The sequence below is a fragment of the Mustelus asterias genome, chromosome 12 (assembly GCF_964213995.1).
Source record: "Mustelus asterias chromosome 12, sMusAst1.hap1.1, whole genome shotgun sequence".
Classification (NCBI taxonomy): domain Eukaryota; kingdom Metazoa; phylum Chordata; class Chondrichthyes; order Carcharhiniformes; family Triakidae; genus Mustelus; species Mustelus asterias.
The window spans coordinates 68,617,165-68,638,126 of NC_135812.1; the positions used below are offsets into that span (position 1 = coordinate 68,617,165).

At 43.8% G+C, this 20,962-nt stretch overlaps 1 protein-coding gene across 1 annotated transcript in view; it reads left to right on the plus strand.

Annotated features, from left to right (window-relative positions):
• Nucleotides 1–19,040, plus strand: part of elac2 (elaC ribonuclease Z 2) — a 69,960-nt gene extending 50,920 nt beyond the window's left edge. Inside the window, exons 19-24 of the mRNA XM_078225416.1 lie at nucleotides 1,283–1,392; nucleotides 5,248–5,347; nucleotides 6,338–6,458; nucleotides 13,895–13,973; nucleotides 17,231–17,375; nucleotides 18,599–19,040. Coding sequence (XP_078081542.1) covers nucleotides 1,283–1,392; nucleotides 5,248–5,347; nucleotides 6,338–6,458; nucleotides 13,895–13,973; nucleotides 17,231–17,375; nucleotides 18,599–18,865 — 822 coding nt within the window. The 3' untranslated portion in view covers nucleotides 18,866–19,040. The remainder of the gene's footprint in view (nucleotides 1–1,282; nucleotides 1,393–5,247; nucleotides 5,348–6,337; nucleotides 6,459–13,894; nucleotides 13,974–17,230; nucleotides 17,376–18,598) is intronic.
• Nucleotides 19,041–20,962: the final 1,922 nt, after the last annotated feature.

Consider the following 20,962-nt stretch of genomic DNA (forward strand, 5'->3'; position numbering starts at 1 on the left):
CAAAGTCATTTGGTACTCTCTAGAACAACACCAGATTCTCTGGTCTCGTCACATGATTGAACTCTCTACCCTGGTACCAACCTAATTAATCACTCCACCCTTTCTAAAGCTTTACCATCCTTCCAAAAGTGCAGTGTCCAGAACTGAACACAATACTTGAGCTGAGACCTAACCAGTGTTTTAAGTTGAGCACAACCTTCTTGTTTGTGTGTTCTATTCCTCTGTCAATAAAGCCAAGGGTCCTGGATGTTCTTTTTAAAGCCTCCTTGTTCCGCCTCCTTCAAAAATGTTGTATGGATGCACCTGCTTTTAAAATTGTATTGCTCAATTTATAATATCTCTCATTCTTCTTATAAATATGGATCACTCCACATTTCTCTGCATTAATTTTCATCTGCCCATCTGCAGTCTTTCTGTGTCCTTCTGAAGTGTCTTTTTCCCCACTGTTTACTGCATTTTCTGAGTTGGGTTTTGGCCATCAATCAACTGAAATTATGCCCTGTAGCAATATATATATATATCCAAAATGTGCGGGATAGGTGGATTGACCATGCTAAATTGCCACTTAGTGTCCAAAGATGTGTAGATTAGGTAGATTAGCTATGGTTAATGCACAGGGTTACGGGCGGCATGATGGCACAGTGGTTAGCACTGCTGCCTCACAGTGCCAGGGACCCGAGTTCAATTCTGGCCTTGGGTGACTGTCTGTGTGGCGTTTGCATGTTCTCCCTGTGTCTGCGTGGCTTTCCTCCGGGTGCTCCAGTTTCCTCCTACAGTCCAAAGATATGTGGGTTAGGTTGATTGGACATGCTAAATTGCCCCTAAGTGTCAGGGGGACTAGCAGGGTAAATATGTGGAGTTACGGGGATAGGGTCTGGGTGGGATTGTTGTTGGTGCAGGCTCAGTGGACTAAATGCCCTTCTTCTGCACTGTAGGGATTCTATAATATAGCGAGGGTGGTGGGCCTGGGTAAGATGCTCTTTGGAGAAGCAGTGCAGATTCAATGGGCTGAATGGCGGCCTCCTGCACTGTAGGGATTCAATGGAAGGAGCAGCGTTCCGAATACGGACCCTTGAGGAATACCATTATCTACTTGTCTCCTCACTGCAAATCATCCCTAATCTCTGCATTCTGTCCCTTAACCAGTCTTGTATCACGCTGCCACCATCCCTTTCAATCGTAAGATTTAATCACATAAGCTTCAATTTTACTCTCAGATCTTTATTATTGCTCAATATTTTATTCCCCTATTCATGAACGATAAATCCATTTTGTTTTTCAGGCTTCCCTGGGGAAAGGCTTCAGCCCAGTTTTACTTGTGGGCCCATTACAGATCATGAATTGGCTGAACCAGTACCATCACCATTGTCAAGAGATTCTCCGCCATATCGAGTGAGTTTACACTCGCAGAATAATTCTGTAGACCAAGCTATTTCTTTTGGAGGGATGGGGGATGGTGAGGGCGAACGGGGGTGGCAGAGAGGAGGTGGGGGAAGAGGAGAGAGGTGAAACTGGGGAAAATAAGTAAAGCTGATGGTTTCCTGTCACAAAAAAGGCAGTTGGAGGAGTGAAGTATGGAACAGTTTCAACCCTTTGGTCAGGACCTTTGTGCTTAGAATCCCTACAGTGCAGAAGGAGGCCATTCGGCCCATCGAGTCTGCACAGACCACACTCTCACGCAGGCCCTATTCCTGTAACCCCACATATTTACCCTGCTAATCCTCTGACACAAGGGTCAATTAAGCACGGCCAATCAACCTAACCCACACATCTTTAAACTGTGGGAGGAAACCGGAGCACCCGGAGGAAACCCACACAGACACGGGGAGAATGTGCAAACTTCACACAGACAGTGACCTCAAGCTGGAAATTTGTGAGGCAGCAGTGCTAACCACTGTGAGAGTTTGGAAATTTGAATCATTTCATGTACTAAAATAGTTCCCAACATTTATAGAGGTGATTATACTTCAAAAAAAAGTATTTAATTGGCTCCAAAGCTGTTTAGGATAAACCTTTAAGAACTGGGTGAAGAAATTTCTCCTCACCTCAGAGTGTGGAATTCACTAACACACAAAAGTAGTTGAGGCCAAAACGTTGTCTGATTTCAAAAAGAAATTGGAAACGATAAGAGCTGTATCTAATTTCTTCTTTAAATCAGGCAATGCTTTGGCCTCAAAGCTACTTTTATTGTAGATTTCGGTCTTGGGGCTAAATGGATCAAGGAAGATGGGGCAGAAGGGCAGATCAGGGTATTGAATTTGATGATCAGCCATGAGCCTAATGAAGGCTCGAAGGACCGGATGACCTACTCCTGCTTCCAGTTGCTATGTTTGGGCCTTCATAAGTTGTGAAAAGTGCCAAATAAATGCAAGTCTTTTCCTTTTGAACCGAGCCAGTTCTGCGGAGTGTTAAAGGTGACTTCCTTCAATAGGCCCCAAGTGTGGTTTTGTAGGGTTTTTTTTGTATTGAGACTAATACTTGCTCTGCCACAACTATTAATTATTCTCTATATTCTGCTGACTAATTGAGTTGAAGTTACAGATAATCCAGCTTTGATACGAATAATCAAGCTCACGATAAGTTGTCTCTCAAGACTTAATTAACTGTTAAATACGTTCACTCTGGAGAACAGAAGTATGATTGTTTCAGCAATGGTGCAGTCTTCTTCCTGACTCTATTCTGACAAAATCTGATGAGGTTAGAGTTTTATACAATATGTGTAAGTGAGATTCCCGAGAATGTCCCTCGGGACGAGGAACCCCGGTTGCGCGAATGAATTGGGAAAGCTAGGTTAGGCATCTTCCCGGAGAACAGACCATCGAGAGACAATTTAATCGAGGTGCTCAAAATCACCGGGGTTGGTAGGCACACTGGATAGGGAGAAAAAGCTCCCCTGGCGCAAATGTCGAGAACCAGAGGGCACAGATTTAAGACGAGTGGCAAAACAGTCGAAAGCGGTAGGTGGAAAATCCTTTCTTTAATGTGAAACGCACTGCCAAAGAGCGTGGTGGAGGCAAATTCAATTATGCCCTTCTAATGAGAATTAAGCAATTGTGAAGTCAAAAGAATTGCAGGATTATGGGAGGGAAAGGGCAGGGCAGCAGGAATAGGTGTGATGGTCTTGCAGAGAGCCAGCACAGATACCAAGGGCTGAACGGCCACCTTATGCTATAACCATCAGTCATACACCATTGACTACATTATTGTGTGCGATATAGTCATACACTATTATGCTACAACCACCAGCCGTACACCATTAATAGGCACTGGCTATTTGAACTTCCATTCCAAGAATTCACTATCAACTTGTTCCATCATTTGTATAAGAGCCAGTTGATTAAATACCCTATTTCTATACAATATGGCCCAATTAAAGATGTGTATATAAGCATTATCCATACAATTAATTCCTGACATTGGATAATTATAGAATACATGCACGTTTTTGAAGGCTAACACGAACTGAGTTAGACTCCACTTAGGCACTGAGCTCCCAATTATAGATTGGATGTGTTCTTATACTTGTCATGGAATTTCTGTTAATCGTCAATTCTTCTTATTATTCACACCATGAGCTGCTAAGGCTGCTAGACTTGTGGTTCCGGAATAATCACCTCATTGGCATCGAGTCCAATGCGATGCTGCTTGCAAATAGCCATTTCCAGTCTGCCGCACCCCTGCACGAGAGATGTGTCTGTTTTGATTTTAAGCATTTACATCCTGTGCTCATTTGAACAGCGAGACCAGCAGTCAATTTCCAAGGTGTAGATGGGAAGGATATCTTCATTCGGAAACTACCAAGAGCCTTTGACATTCGTGGGAAATCTGGCTGGCTTTAGGTGGATAGGGGTTGCACAATATCGGGTTTTTAAAATTTTATTCAGCATCGCTGGCATTTGCCCATCTCTAATTGCCAGCTGCTGCTTCTCACCTGAAAAATGGGTGGTTAGCAACATAAAGGCAAATTCTTTCGGGTGGCATGGTGGCACAGTGGTTAGCACTACTGTTTCACAGCACCAGGGATCCAGGTTCAATTCCGGCCTCGGGTGACTGTCTGTGTGGAGTTTGCACATTCTTCCTGTGTCTGCATGGGTTTCCCCCGGATGCTCCGGTTTCCTCCCACACTCCAAAGATGTGCGGGTTAGGTTGATTGGCCATGCTAAATTGTCCCTTAGCTTCAGAGAGACTAGCTAGGGTAAGTAGGTGGGATTATGGGGCTAGGGCCTGGGTGGGATTGTGTTCGGTACAGACTCGATCGGCCGAATGGCCGCCTTCTGCACTGTACTGATTCTATGAAAATACTGCGGATGCTGGAATCTGAAACAAAAACGGCAAATGCTGGAAAATCTCAGCAGGTCTGGCAGCATCTGTGGAGAGAGAATAGAGCCAAAATTTCAAGTTGTTTTTGTAATATACAGGTGTAAATATGTGGGGTTATGGGAATAGGGCCTGGGTGGGATAGTGATCGGTGAAGACTCAATGGGCCGAATGGCCTCCTGCACTGTAGGGATTCTATGTTCTATTTATGAATGATTTGTATGCGTGGGCCCTTTAACTTTTTAAAGGAACCACTTGTGTGCAGCATGGATAGGAACCTTTGGGTTGCAGCTTAGAGGCAACATTAGTGACCAGTTGACAATTGGGGATGGGGTGAGCCTTTTGGGTGCCCCATTGATGCTCAGTGCCCTCAGGAGGCAATTCTCAGGCGGAACCTTCAAACAGGTGAGCGATTGTCCATCGCCAGCTGAAGGAAGGCTGAATGTTGGAATCACACTCCAGTTGTAGGACCCAGATTGCAATTATCAAATACAAATGGGTGGTGTGAGAGCTCACCCACTTGTCCCAGGTTGTGAGCAGCTGAAGTCAGAGGCAACCGCCTGGGAATCTTTACATTTTCTTTTGTAGCGGGCATGTTCTTATTGGGCTGGCTTGCAAAACTAATTGGACCCACTTCCAGCCCATTGGCGAACCCATCTGGCAACACTCTGACGAAGGTGGTAAGAGAGACCTTGACCTTAACCTTCCAAAAGACTTGGGGATGCTGAATCACATCAAATTGGAGGTTATCTCAGCTTATGGGGGGGAAATTGGAGTTAAGGTACAAACCAGCCCTGGATCCAGTTGAATGGCCTAACCGGTTGAAGAGACTGAATGGCCTACCTCTGTTAGCTGAGGAGAGAGAGTCTGAGGAGTGAGTCTTCAATTACTGGCTGTGTGCGCCATTCAAATATCTCCCTTGTGTTTCAGGATCATCTCTGCTCGGCATCTTGTGGAAGGCGCAGAAGTTACCAAGTTCACCGCTCAAGACGCTATTCGGTCTTTGCTGAAGAACCTCGAACTGGAAAAGGTAAAGGTGCCTTTAAGTCTGCTTTGGATGTTGGGTTGAATTCTCTTGTTTGGTGAAGCAATGGTGTTTTTGTTTTAAAGTGTTATTGAATGGCAGTGCGTGTTGGATCCAGAGCAGAGCAGGTCCAGTCTGACTCCACCTGCTGAGTTTCTGCTCTGACCTGGCTTGAAGCAGGAGACATCACTGGGGATGAAGTTCGTCTTTGACAGTATAATAAAACGAGCAAACAAAGTATCTGAGGAAGGATGTTCTTACTCTAGAGCAGGTGCAGCAATGGTTTACCAGACTGGTTCCTGGGATGGCGGGAATGACGTATGAGGAGAGATTGAGGATTATATTTGCTAGAGTTTCAAAGAATGAGGGGGGTATCTCATAGAAACCTATAAAATTCTAACATGACTGGACAGGGTCGATGCAGGGAAGATGTTCCTGATGGTGGGGGAGTCCAGACCAGGGATCATAGGAGCCACTCACCTGATGAAAGAGCAGCGCTCCGAAAGCTCGTGATTCCAAATAAACCTGTTGGACTTTAACCTGGTGTTGTGAGACTTCTTATCATGGCAAAGACCGCGAGAAGAAAAATAGGATTGGGATGAGGCTCACTAATGTCCTTTTTTTTTGGAGATTTTTTGTTTGTTTCCATGTTTATTTAAAGCAGGAGATTTTAATGTGTAAGAATGGGATATGTGCTGCTCCCAGGTATCTCCTGGTAATGGCCAAGAAACGAGCAGTGGTTGAAACTTGGGATAAGACCAATTTCCACTCCTTAGGCTGATGAATATTGTAGGGAGGTCCGCGGTGATGGGAGAATGCAACCCGAGAGAAACGTTAGCCAAAGTAAATCTAACAGACGTTAAGATGCATTCTCAGTGGGTGAGCCCACATCTGTAAATTAGAAAGACAGGTTACAACTGAATGGAGATGGTTGGAGAAGAACAGCTTACCTCATTTGTTTTCCACTTTCCTTTTCTCCACATGTGGCACTGGTAGTTCCGGACTTGTGTCGTGCGTCACTGCAGGAATGCCTTTGGCTGTGCACTTCAACATAACTCAGGCTGGAAAATAGTTTACTCCGGGGACACCATGCCGTGTCCAGCTCTCGTCCAAACAGGTCAGTTTAATAACATTGATTACCAAGAGCTGATGTAAAGGTGAAGTAAAATGTTCATCTAAATCCTCCAATATTTCAGGATACACTGGAGCATCGGAACAGGACTAGGCTATTCAGCCCCTCAAGATTATTTTCTCAGTCAATGAGATTGTGTATGTTAACTCCATTCATCAGCCTTCGCACCATATCTTTTTATATCCTTCCAGTAAAATAAAATCTGCTGATCTTAGGATAGATGAATAACTTTAAATCTATAAATGTGATGTTTCTTGGCTTCTCTGGCTAAAGGCCTGGCTCCAATTTTAAGGTTCTTGTCCTAGATTTGTCCAATAGACTCATAGAATCCCTCCAGTGCAGAAGGAGGCCATTCGGCCCATTGAGTCTGCACCAACCACAATCCCACCCAGGCCCTATCAACATAACCCCACGCATTCACCCTAGCTAGTCCCCCTGACACTAAGGGGCAATTTAGCATGGCCAATCCACCAAACCCGCACATCTTTGGACTGAGAGAGGAAACTGGAGCACTTGGAGGAAACCCACGCAAACATGGGGAGAATGTACAAACTCCACAAAGACAGTCACCCAAGCCAGGAATCGAACCTGGGTCCCTGGCACTGTGGGGCAGCGATGCTAACCACTGTGCCACCGTGCTGCCCAATTGTGGAAGAAGCTTATCTTCTTCTCTCCTCTATCAGTTCCTTTCAACATCCTAAAAACCTCAATACAATTGTCCCTTTACACTCTTCATTCCAGGCATTACACGTCTGCTTTGTTCTCCAGTGTCTCATAATCTAACACTTGCAGTCCTGGGAACATTCTGGCAAAAGGGTCTGTGTTGTCTATTTCGTTTCTGATCTCCGACAACCTTTTGAAGCCTGTCCATTTTTGCTGCTTCATCGTATTCCTTCACATTGAATTATGACTCACCCCAGTCTAGCGCCAGACTGTTGAATACAATGGTCGGCTGGAGTTTGATTAATTAAGAAAGAAGTTCCTCAGTTAGCTTTGAGGCCCACCTATACAATTGTGATCTCCCTACTTGTGGTCAATGGCAGCATAAGGCCTTTCCTCCTCATGTTCTTTGGCTGTGTTCATTCACTGCCCTCTTCATGTCTTTTAATGAGGGATTTCTGTCGGATAGTTATGATGCTTTGTTACTCATGGCTGACCAGGAATCTCTGCCCTTCTTACCCAGGACATGACGGGGCAGGTACCACACAAAAGGCTTCATAATAAGATAAGCGCCCATGGTGCTGGGGGTAGTATATTAGCATGGATGAGAGGATTGGCTAACTAATAGAAGAGAGAGAGGGGGACTATTCTCCCCAAAAAAATTTGAAGTGCCGAATTTGCGCAAAAACTGGCGTAACTCCCGCTGGTTTTTTTAGTGGGAGGTTCAAAATGAATCTCCCACTCTGAGCACTGCAGAGTGCCTCAGCGTCAATCACTGAAAATCTGTGGGTGCGGCCTACTCCCCTGGAGAGGCTGGCAACATGGCGCTGAGCGGGCCACTGTGCGTGTGTCGATCTGTCAGTGTGGAGATCGGCATGTGCACAGTGGCCCCGCACTGCCAGACTCCCGATTGCTGGCCAGCCTACTCACTGACCAGCCCCGTGACCCCCACCTCCCATCTCTTCGCCCCCCCACCCCCCCCCCCCCCCAATCGCTGCTAGAGCAGTGCAGCGGGCTAGGAGAATCGGCCCCAGAGATTTGGGATAGGTGGGGCGTTTTCAGGATGCCAAGTGCTATACTACCGGCCTCCCCAGCAGGAATAGGCCCCGCCCACAAATCTTTAGTGTGAATCCCGCTGAGGCACTCTGCAGTGCTCAAGAGTGTGGGAGATTCATTTTGAAAATCCCGCTAAAAAAGCCAGCGGGAGTTACTGTAATTGGTGGCGAATCACTGGGATCAGTGCTGGACTAGAATTATTTACAATATATATAAATGACTTGGACGAAGAAAGTGAATGTACTATTTCCAAGTTTGTGGATGACACAAAAATAGTTGGGAAGGCAAGTGGTGAGGATGACACGCAGTCTACAGGAGGTTATAGCTGAGCGAGCAAAATCTTGGCAGATGGACTATAATGTTGGAAATGTAAAGTTATGCACTTTGGTAGGAAGAACAAAGGAGCTTAATATTATTTAAATGGAGAAAGACTGCAGAAAGCTGCAGCATAGAGGGATTTGGGGGTCCTTGTGCATAAATCACAAAAAGCTAGCATGCAAGTTCAGGTGATTGGGAAGGCAAAGGGAATGTTGACCTTTATTTCAAAGGGAATGAAGAAACATAGAAAATAGGTGCAGGAAAGAATCAAAATAGACAAATTTTGCTAACTATACAAGGCCGCACCTGGAACACTGTGAACAGTTTTGGTCCCCTTATTTAAAGAAAGATATACTGGCTTTGGAGACAGTTCAGAGAAGGTTCACTACGTTGATCCCGGGTGTAGAGAGATTTTCTTATGAAGAGATGTTGAGTAGGTTGGGCCTGTACTCATTGGTGTTTGAAAGGCAGGCTTTATTGAGACAGGGAGGGTTCTCAAGTGCTTGACAGGGTAGATGTGTAATCTCTAAGGGGTTTCCCATTTCTGTTTGTGAACAGAACTCCCACTCACCTGATGAAGGAGCAGCACTCTGAAAGCTTGTGGCTTGTGCTACCAAATAAACCTGTTGGACTTCAACCTGGTGTTGTGAGATTTCTTACTGTGCTTACCCCAGTCCAACGCCAGCATCTCCACATCTTGCCCATTTAAGACAGAGATGAGGAGGAATTTCTTCTCTCAGCGAGTAGTGAACCTGTGGAACTCTTTATCGCAGAGAGCTGAAAAGGCTGGGCCATTAAGTATGTTCAAGGCTGAGATAGATTTTAAATCAGTAGGAGAACCGAGGGTTATGGGGATAAGGTGGGAAATTGGAATTGAGGATTGCTGTTTCTCATCTGAAAAATGGGCGGTTAGCAACATAAAGGCAAACTCTTTAGGGCAACATGGTGGCACAGTGGTTAGCAGTGCTGCCTCACAGAGCCAGGGACCTGGTTCAGTTCCCGGCTTGGGTCATTGTCTGTGCGGAGTCTGCACGTTTTCTCCCCCTGTCTGCGTGGGTTTCCTTCAGGTGCTCCGGTTCCCCCTCACAGTCCAAAGATGTGCTGGTTAGGTGAGTTGGCCATGCTAAATTCTCCCTCAGTGTACCCAAACAGGCGCCGGAGTGTAGGGGTGTTCACAGTAACTTCATTGCAGTGTTAATGTAAGCCTACTTGCGACTAATAAATAAACTTTTACTTTACTTAACTTTAGGATTATCATGTCCAGTCAATCATGAGCTCATTGAATGGCAGAGCAGACTCAATGGACTGAATGGCCTACTTCTGCTCCTATATCTTGTGGTCTTATTATCCATCCTTGTAGTGCAACCAGACACAGCTCCTCTGTTGAATGCTACCTTTGATGGAAATGTCAGTCACCAGTCATCTTCTGTTTGTTGGTTGATAACCCTGGGCACAATATATTAATTAATTTTTGTTTCTGATAATTTTGCCATCTTTTGATTCATCAGTCCGCGTTGTGGGGAAATTTCAAGAGGTGACCAATTGTGTCTTAAACTAAACCAATTCAAAACTCACAAGGCAAATATCTCTGTGCAAAAGACATAACAAATTTATTTAACGTGAAACATAAGACATTACAATACAAGTGTACAGCCGATCGGAGTCTCAAAGGATTAAATAGCTCGAAGGACAAGGCGACAGAACCTCTCCAGAAGAACTGAATTAAAGGATCAAATACAGATCAATTATACTTCATAATCCATAATTCCACCTTTCATTAGCTTCAAATCCATTCCATTTAACAGCTATACATCAATACAAATCTCTGCCAAGTACCTCAGCCAACCATATTATACTTAATAGCATGGTGATATCTTATTCATCCAACTGATTACGGACGTAGTCTTCCCTTTTAGCACTAACTAACTCCTTGTCACTTGGTAACGACAGACGCTACTGCAATGTCAAAATGGATGATCCCACCGGCTCACTGCCAAGTTCAATAGACATGTGTTCCTGCATCCAGGTTCATATCTATTCTGTGTCTGGGCAATGAATACATCTATTGAAAATCTTGCATAATGCCACCCGATAAGACTTGCTGACTAACCTGTTCCTAGACCTTTGGCTTTAACTATTGACTTCGATCACCATGCCTTTCAGTAACTTAGCTTGACCAAAGTGAACAATACATTGAAATACATTTAAAATATCAGCATATATGTTTTAAAACTATAATTACTTGTTTGATTCACTTACTGTATTCACATGTGTAAGCTGTGTGTGTTAGCTTGCCCAACAATCATTTAACTCCTTACTGATTCCTTGTCCTTTGAAAGACTGCATTCTGCCTATAAATCTTATTAGCTGGTTAGAAATCCCTTTCCACAGTGACGCCTTCTCAGATTAAACTGAAACATCTAAAATGGTTGGGGATGACCAGGTTTCTTTGGTTTGTGGCAACGTTTTGTGGCAACGTTTAACCTCTTCGCATGGTTTTTTCTTCTGTGGCAGATAAAGCTAAGTTTCAAAACCTTTTTTGTACAAAATGGTGCTTTCTGTTTGCTTTCTGTTAGTTTTCTGGGTCTGTGGTTTATTTTTGAAACTTGGCCCCTATCTGCAGACGCTGCCTTGCTAAGGTATACTGGAACAGTGGCCACTTGAGCCAATTCAAGTGATATCTGGTATTTCTGCCGATAATTCAAACTGTAAGGAATGCTCGCCAGCCCCACTTGAACCTCTAATTAATGCAATCCTTTTCCAGTGCTTAAGGTATTTCAAGAGGATTACTTGAACGCGTGGACTTGTTCTAATAAACCCCTAATTGGTTTCATATTCTCTTACAAAATACTGTTGGCCTAGCCTTTTGTACTTCCAGCATCCCACTCTCTTGTGAGGTTCCTGTAAGTGTGGGACATTCCATGTAGTTCAAATTGAAGACCATTGTTTGAGTCGGTGTGTGAGAGCTCGTAAACATGATGTTATTGTTGAGCGAAGTCTACCTCGCTGATCATAAACCTTTATTTTTATTGTGAAAGCAAGGAGGAAAATCTACTGACCTCAAAAGCATGGAACTCCAGTAACACCTTTAGAATGTTAAAAATACATATACCATAAGGAAACTTGAGCACACAGGATAACATTTACACAGTTAAAGCAATCTTACAGAAAAACTCCTAAAAAATATATATGTTTGGTCAAACGTACACAAGTGAACTACCTTCTTGGCAACAACCCATTATGGATTCTTGACCATAAAGTTCCAGTAAGTATTACCCACATCAAGCAATTGTTGTCACTTTAATAAAGGTACACCCCACAACTTCTCGAACACTTCCACTCTGATGTGGAATTCCAGAGGAGGTTCAGAAACAAACTGTTTCCTCAAACAAAGGCTTAACACTGGTTGGCTTTCCAGTTCGAACCTTTCCCAGCTTATCAGCATCCCACACAAAGGAGCTAGTCTTCAGGGCACCGCAGCTCGGTCAATCGAACATTTATTTGCTTAAGTATCTTTTTCCCCTCTCATCTCATGTCCCATTAACTCAACTTCTCCAATTATAAAAATATTTCATGATTTTTATTTTGCCTCCACTTTGATCAATAATATTTAATACATCCTCCCCTGATTACTCATAGATCCTTTTTGTTTTGATTTACTAGTATCACATGTATCAGTGAAAAGTATTATTTCTTGAATGCTATACAGACAAAGCATACCGTTCATAGAGAAGGAAAGGAGAGGGTGCAGAATGTAGTGTTACAGTCACAGCTAGGGTGAAGAGAAAGATCAACTTAGTGTGAGATGGGTCCGTTCAGAAGTCTGACAGCAGCAGGGAAGAAACTGTTCTTGAGTCGGTTGGTTGTGACCTCAGACTTTTGTATCTTTTTCTCGATGGAAGAGAGAATGTCCGGGGTGCGTGGGGGCCTTAATTATGCTGGCTGCTTTTCCAAGGCAGCAGGAAGTGCAGACAGAGCCAATGGGTGGGAGGCTGGTTTGCGTGATGGACTGGGCTTCATTCATGACCCTTTGTAGTTTCTTGCGGTCTTTGTCAGAGCAGGAGCCAAACCAAGCTGTGATACAACCAGAAAGAATGCTTTCCATGGTGCATCTGTAAAAGTTGGTGAGAGTCATAGCAGACATGCCAAATTTTCTTAGTCTGCTGAGAAAGTAGAAGTGTTGGTGTGCTTTCTTAACTATAGCGTCGGCACGGAGGGTACAGGACAGGTTGTTGGTGATCTGGACACCTAAGAACTTGAAGCTTTCGACCCTTTCTACTTCATCCCCGTTGGTGTAGACAAGTGCATGTTCTCCACTATGCTTCCTGAAGTTGATGACTATCTCCTTCATTTTGTTGACATTGAGGGAGAGATTATTGTCATTGCACCAGTTCACCAGATTCTTTATCAATCTTCTGTAAGATGCAAATGTTCCTTGCCATTTCTCAACTCCCTTTTGAAATTCAACAGCTGAAAAAACAATTTCCCCACATATCTCACAATGCTAATTTAATTTCTAACCTATTCACTTGTAACTTGTCAGGGGGATTAGCAGGATAAATATGTGGGGTTACAGGGATAGGGTTTGGGTGGGATTGTTAGTGCTACAGGCTCGATGAGCCGAATGGCCTCTTTCTGCACTGTACAGATTCTATGATTCTGTGAACTCAAACTCACCATAATCTCCCATTATAAATGCATTAACCTAACACCATTAATCTTTCATCTCTTGGATCTTACAGATAACCTGTCTCTAGGAACCTTACCCCTCTTCAATTAACCCTGCTCTCTCACATGCATTTTAACTTCACAGAAAACACTACAAAAATATTTTTAAAAACACATGAAGCATTTCTAAGGCTGGGAATTGTGGCAAAAATACCAAATATTGATTTACATCTCCATGAACCAGTGCCTAAACAATATAGGATAACTAGAAATAGGAGCAGGAGTAGGCTATTCAACCCATCGGGCCTACTCTATCACTCACTAAGATCATACTGATATGATTGTGACCAGAATGGCACTTCCTTGCCTGTCTTCCACAACCCTGACTCCCTTGTCAATTAACTCAGCCTTGGATATATTCAGTGACCCAACCTCTGCTCTCTGGAAGAGAACTCCAGAGATTAACGACCCTTGGAGAGAAGGAATTCCTCCTCATGTCCATCTTAAAGGGGAGGCTCCGTGTTTTTAAGTTGCGCCCCATGGGGGGGCGACATCCTCTCTGCATCCACCTTGTCAAGCCCCCTCAGAATTTTGTTCCAGTAAAATCACCTCTCACTCTTCCTCAACCTTTCCTCATCAGGGCCATTTTAATGGGGATTGGGGGAGTCTTGTAGAGTTGAAGTTGCCCTTTATCTGAACAGTGTCTGTTTACTGAACAGGGCAGAATGCAGACCTGCTGATTCATGAGGCCACATTGGAAGATGGGCTGGAGGAAGAGGCTGTTGAGAAAACTCACAGGTAAGGATGGAATCGGAGGACTGCTGCACTTGTTGACTTTGCAAATCCCCTGGAAATGTTACACCAAATTGCAAAACCCGCCTGTCCCGTCCTGTAGCTTTATTTTGAAGCAAAGGACATCACTTTTTTCGTTCAAGCAAATGACATCTTTCCCCTTCTTCCCTGGTATTTGGGCAATGTTGATCCAAAAATGTGTCTGGAAATACAGGAGATTGAGGCCAGGATTTTTGCAGAGTTGGAATTATTCCAGAGCCATTTAAAAACGCTGGGTGGGATCCAATTCAGAGTCCCTGCCCCCACTTTGGGTGCCCTTCATTGTTGCTGGTGGCAACCCTGCACCCTGCATTCTTGGCATGCTCGGCTCCATTTTGGGTGTAGGCATCTCCTCCAGCCCCAGTGATTTTCGCGGAGGTGGGCCAGCTTCCCCATGGTTCGTGGATCTCTGAGATGAGTTGTGAACCATGGTCTGGATTCTGGAACTTTCTCAAAGGTAATTTCAAAAGTTCTTGCCCTTGCTCTCCATGCCAATGTATGGATCATGTCCATCCCCATGGCTCCTTGTAGTTTCTTGCCAATTCAGCATGGAGGCAATACCTCCATGCTAAAACTTTGTACAAGTATGCCCAAGTCTCTGACAACATAAATATTTACGTGTTTCACACCTTCTGAGCAATGTTCTGATTTTCTATTCTTATCAAAATGAATGACTTTGCGCTTCCCCACATTATACTCCATCTGCCACCTTGTTCATTAATTGAACCTGTCTATATGTCTTTGCAATCTCTTTGTGTCCTCCTTGCAGCTTGCATTTCTATCTAGCTGTATCATCAGCAATGAAACAAGTGAAAACTCTTGCTACCTTGTCTATCTGCTCAAAATCTTCTATGCTTGTATCTTAGACCTAGTGATTAAAAGAAAAGTTTCTCATTTTTGTTTTCATTGACATCAAGAGCTCTCATTATCCAATATCGCACAATAATGAGAATAAATCTCCCTCTTCTCTGTTTCAGCAATGTGCCTGCTGCCTCACAGCATCAGGGGCCTGGGTTCAAATCTGGTGTTGGGTGACTGTGTGGCGGTTGCACGTTCTCCCTGTGTCTGCATGGGTTTCCTCCAAGTGCTCCGGTTTCCTCCCACACTCCAAAGATGTGGGAGGAAACTGAGTACTCCGGTTTCCTCCCACACTCCAAAGGTTAGGTGGGTTGGCCACGTTAAATTACTCCTTAATGTCCCAAGATGTGCAGGTCAGGGGGATTAGCAGGGTAGATACATGGGTTTACGAGGATAGGCCCTGGGTAAGATGCTTTGTCGGAGAGTTGATGCAGACTTGATGGACCAAATGGCCTCCTGCACTAAAAATTCTATTCTATTCTCATTCTTAATGGAGTTGGGGCCATACCTCAGTGCTAAACCCAACAATGGGCATTCCAAAGGGACAGACAGGTTCCCGTATTGGCCATCCGCCGGAATCTTGGTAAAATGTATATCGTGATGCCAGTCAGATTGAATTCACAGGCAAATTGGCATTATGTGGGCTGTTTGCATTGTAAGATAGTATTGTGCAGTGGATCCATGACATGAACCTGGGCTATGGGGAAAAGTGATAAGTTCAGGTAAAAGTAAATGAAAATAATTGGAGGAGGATCTGGACATATCGCTAGAAAAGAAATTGCCTTGGATGTTTTTAAACTCAATTGGCGCCAGTGCTACAGAACGTAAATATTGGATTACATCATCCATACAGAAGTGTCTATGAGATTGATCGAACTTGTGGGGATAAGGCTTCCTCTGCTCTTGGATTGAATGGGGGAGGGGGGTGGGATGAGTGGATTTTGCCCTTTAAGTCAGGATTCCTGTACCTGGGAAATTAGAGGGCTAAAACCCTGCACAGTGTGGAGAATAGCCCCCCTGATGGCAACAATTTTACTCTCATTATTTAATTAGTGCCAAAGGATGAGCTTGAAAACAAATAGGAAGCCAGTATGAAGCCCTCCAGCTTGAAAGGAAATTTAACCTGCAATTTGTGTGGGAGGGGGGCTGCCTGTATTTAGAGGCCTGTCTCCATGTGTTTAAACTTTCAAATGAAAAGATGTCTTGGGACAACCTGGGGAGGCGGTGGCCCAGAGATATTGTGGCTAGACCATTAATCCAGAAATTCAGCTAATGTTCTGGGGATCCAGATTCAAATCTCACCACGGCAGATGATGGAATTTGAATTCAATAAAAAGATATCTAGAATTAAAAATCTGCTGATGACCATGAAACCATTGTCGATTGCCGGAAAAACCCATTTGGTTCATTAGTGTCCTTTAGGGAAGGAAATCTGCCGTCCTTACTTGGTTTGGCCCACATGTGTCTTCAGAGCCACAGCAATGTGGTTGACTCTCAACTGCCCTCTGGACAAAGGCAAATAGAGATGGGCCAGCGATCCCATGTCCCACAAATTAATTTTTTAAAAACAAAGCAGGAGGGAGGGCTTCAAGGCCTGCTTGGAGCCCTGGTCCCACGAGTGCTGTCTCGTGGGAGGCTGTCTCCAGATATCTGGTGTCGTCTTCGAAGCCTTCCTGAGGCTTGAAGGTCAACTTGAATTTTGTGACAGAAGGCTTTAATAGGTCTTTAATGAGCTAAGTTGAATACATGCCCACTTCTGCACTCGCTCCTCGTCCCCTACCCCTCTGTCCTCCCCACATCACACCAAACCATTCTGCTCGAGGAGTTGACACCAACACATGGGATTTTTAATGAGGAGGAAGATATCCCTACATGGTCTACTGGCTTCAGCTTTCTCCCAGATCTCTCATCATCTTCTCTCGATCCAGAGCTCTGAAACTTCCAGCTCCTTTTGATTTGTTCTAATTTCCTTCGTGTTTACCCAAGTGGAACAAAACTAATGAACATGCGGCTTTTAATTAAGCTCACTTGTAATTAAACTTTCCCTGCTCACGACTCTTTCAATGATGCTCCGTGATTGAGGCATGAACTTGCTTTATGTTGAATATTTAATTTGCAGCCTTTGATTCTGATAGTTTAACCCACTCTCGCTCTCCATCACCATATTCCGCACACGTGAATATTGATGATCTGGAGGACAAATGATTTCTTACTCTGGTCTACTTGACAGCAGCACCTTTAACTCCTTTCAATACTTTCATCAGAACATTGCATTATATTCCAAATTGCTTGTCCCAATATTTGTTGGTGCTGATGTTCTGCCAGCCTCTTGTTTTAACCCTTTGTTTGCCCTCTCTTTGCTTCAGCACCACCTCACAAGCCATTGATGTCGGCATGCAGATGAATGCCAAGTTTATCATGTTAAATCATTTCAGCCAGAGATATGCCAAGATCCCCCTCTTCAGTGCTGACTTCAATGAGAAAGTTGGAATAGCTTTTGATCATATGAGGGTAAGTACTCTCTTATTTGTGTGTTGGGGTAGATTCACTATTGTTACATGTTCTGCAACATACTAACGTAAGACCTGTAAATGTAAAGACGGGGTGCCCATCAAACCTATCCTTCCACTCAACGATTGGATAAATAATAGACACCAATCGCCAAGTAATCTCCAAGGAGTGGAAAACCTGTGACCAATAGGTTTGTGGTGTAGTGGGACTGACACTGGGCTAGTAATCCAGAAACACAGGGGAATACTCTGGGGACTTGAGTTCGAACCCACCATGGCAGATGGTGAAATTTGAATTTAACAGAAATCTAGAATAAAACCATGAAACCATTGTTGTAAAAACCAACAAGGTTTGTCCTTTAGGAAGGAAATCTGCCATCCTTACCTGGTCTGGCCTACATGTGACTCCAGAGCCACAGCAATGTGGTTGACTCTTAATTGCCTCCCTTGAGGGCTATTCGGGATGGACAATAAATGCTGGCCCAGCCAGTGATGCCCACCTCCCATGCGAAGAATTAAAAGGTGGGGGGGGGAAATCTGGATAATTCCTTTCTCACTCTGTTCTGGGACTGACGAGAGAGCTCTACAGAGAGCCAGTATGAACTGGGGATTTTCACAGTAACTTCATTGCAATGTTAATGTAAGCCTATTGGTGACACTAATAAATAAACCTTTGCTGGGCCAAATAATTTCCTTCTGTGCTGTTCTACCTCTGGAATCATTCAAACCCATCCAGGAGACAACATTGACTATTTTTATATGTGGTCATTTATTTATATATATACAACTTTCTTGCTAAAGATTATTTCAATTATTCTGTTAAGATTCATGCTGCGGTTTGATCTCCATGGCAATGGAAACCTCCTGACAGCTTTGCATAGAGTCCATATTGCTGATGGGCCAAGATTTTATCTTGCCTCTAGACTCTTCAATATGGTGACTTTTTTTAGTAATGGGGGGAATTATCCGGCCATTCATGCTGGCGGGATTCTCCTGTCCTGCTGGCACTGCATCTCCTCCCGCGGGTTTCACAGCAACGTGGGGGTGACATCGATGGACAATGCCATTGACAGCGACGGAAGGGGTGAATCCCTCCGCTGATGAACAGCACGCCACCTCCCACCACCAAGAAGGCTGGGAGGCTGGAAAATTCCCCCCAGTGTGACTTCAGTGCTGTATTTATCACAACAACTTGACTTTAATCCCATAATCATTTCTGCGCAGGTTCGGTTTGGTGATTTTGGGGCGGTGCCTAAACTCATCCCACCCCTCAAAGCCCTCTTTGCCGATGAGATTGAGGAGATGGAGGAGCGCCGCGAGAAGCGAGAGCTTCGACAGCTGAAAGAGACCCAGAGCGCTCTGAGTACAAACGGGTCTGTGGCCCAGGGACCATCGTGCACTGTGAACACTGCTGAGGCAGTCGCCAAAGAGAAACGCAGGCCTGAAGACGCTGATCAAGACCTGGACCACAAAAAAATAAAACTAAGTTGAGATGCTTCTGGAAAATAATTAATTAGGAAGACCTGGCTCATTATCCTGAATGGGTAATGTACAGGAAAGCAAACACAGTGCGTGCCAAGAGAGTGAATTTGAATTTGGTGTATAAATCAGACGATTGTGCATAGTTTTTGCCAACAGGATAAAAGTGACTTGTGGCTTGAAATAATTCTAGTTATATTTGTTTTTTTTATTTGGGGCAGTAATTTATTTAGGAATTGGGGGCCCAGGTATCTAGACATCTTTAAATCCCCCCCCTTCCCCCTCCCCTGTCCCACCTGACCCACTTTTTAAAGCTCTTTTGGTCTTTCCAGACCCCTCAAATAAAGAAATAGGGCAAACACCCAATATTTTTCTCACTCCAAATGTGGAGGGCAAATAATCCAAAATATTATGTTGAAATTTTGATTGGGAACAACATGAAGTCAGGTTTCGGAAGTATTTTTTTTAAGAAGTACCTTTTTAATTACCTCATCCCATTTTTGATTGCACTGATGAATTATAAGTGCTCCTTCCATTTTTGCCTCCAATCTACCACTGTTGCTCTAAAGTGCTATCTGTCTACATGGTGCAGTGCAGAGGATTGAATTCATTTGGCACCTGACTGTTCCCTCCCTTGGAAAATATCCTCAACAACATTGAGTGCACCTTCGGAAATAACTCTAGTTGCAATTAGGAACCCCTCATGTTTTGAGTGAAGAAAACTGAGACATTCCCATCTCTTATTCCATTACTGGGATGGTGTGCATTGATCTCCGTGCGTGGCATTGCAAGGATGAGCAAAAGTTATTTTCGACATCTGTAGAATGGATCACAAGCAGTCTTCATGAAGATGCGCATAAACATTCATGTCATTCTTTAGTGTTTGTACCAGATGTATAATTTATTTTGAAACCAGAGTTGAAACTTTAGAATAATAAACAAACTTCTTGCCAATTTTGTGATGCTCTATGAGAATGTTATACTATGGTGTTACCAGTTATTTTCAAGAAGTAGTCATAGAATCCCTACAGTGCAGACGAAGGCCATTCGGCCCATCGAGTCTGCACCGACCACAATCCCAACCAGGTCCTATCCCCATAACCCCATGCATTTATCCTAACTAGTCCTCCTGACACAATTTAGCATGGTCAATCCACCTAACCTGCACATCTTTGGACTGTGGGAGGAAACCCAAGCAGACACGGGGAGAAGGTGCAAACTCCACACACACACACACACTGACCCAAGCTGGGAATCAAACCTGCATCTCTGATGCTGTGAGGCAGCAATGTTAACCATTGTGCCATCGTGCTGCTCTGTTAATGTTAATGTTAAGGTCAGCATTGCTGCAGCAACATTGGTGAAAGGTGGTCAGTAGCTTGGGGTTCTTGCCAAACTCATTATCATGCGTAAGATTTATTTTAATTCTGGTTTGATTTTTTTTATCTTTGTCTTTTTTTAACTATATTGCTATTTCAAAATTTAGTGAATGTTGTTGGGATTTCTTTTGTGAAAAATAATATTGCTTGGAAGTTCTCTACAAATATGGAGGTTATGTTATGAATATTCAGCCTCTCAAGCCTGCTCCACCATTCAATAAGATTATGACTGATCTGATTGTAACCTCAACCCCACATTCCTCGCTATCCCTGATAACCTATCATCAAGAATCTATCTACCTCTGTCTTAAAAATATTCAAAGACTCTGTTTCCAATGTCTTTTGAGGAAGAGTGATCCAAAGATTTGTGATTTTGAGAAAAAAACATTCTCCTCATCTGTCTTAAATGGGCGACCTCTTATTTGTAAACAGTGACCTCTAGTTCTTGATTCCCCAACAAGAGGAAACACCCTGTCAACATTCACCTTATCAAAACCCCTCAGGATCTTGCATTTTTTAATCTTGCTCTTTTAATCTCCAGCAGATAGAAGCCTTGCCCGTCCAACCTTTTCTGATAAGACAACCCACCCATTCCAGGTATTAGTCAAGTAAACTTCTCGGAACTGGTTCTAATGCATTTACATCATTCAAATGACATCAATATTGTACACAGCCCTCCAGATGTGGTCTCACCAATGTCCTGTAAAAAATAAGCGTGATCTCTCCACTT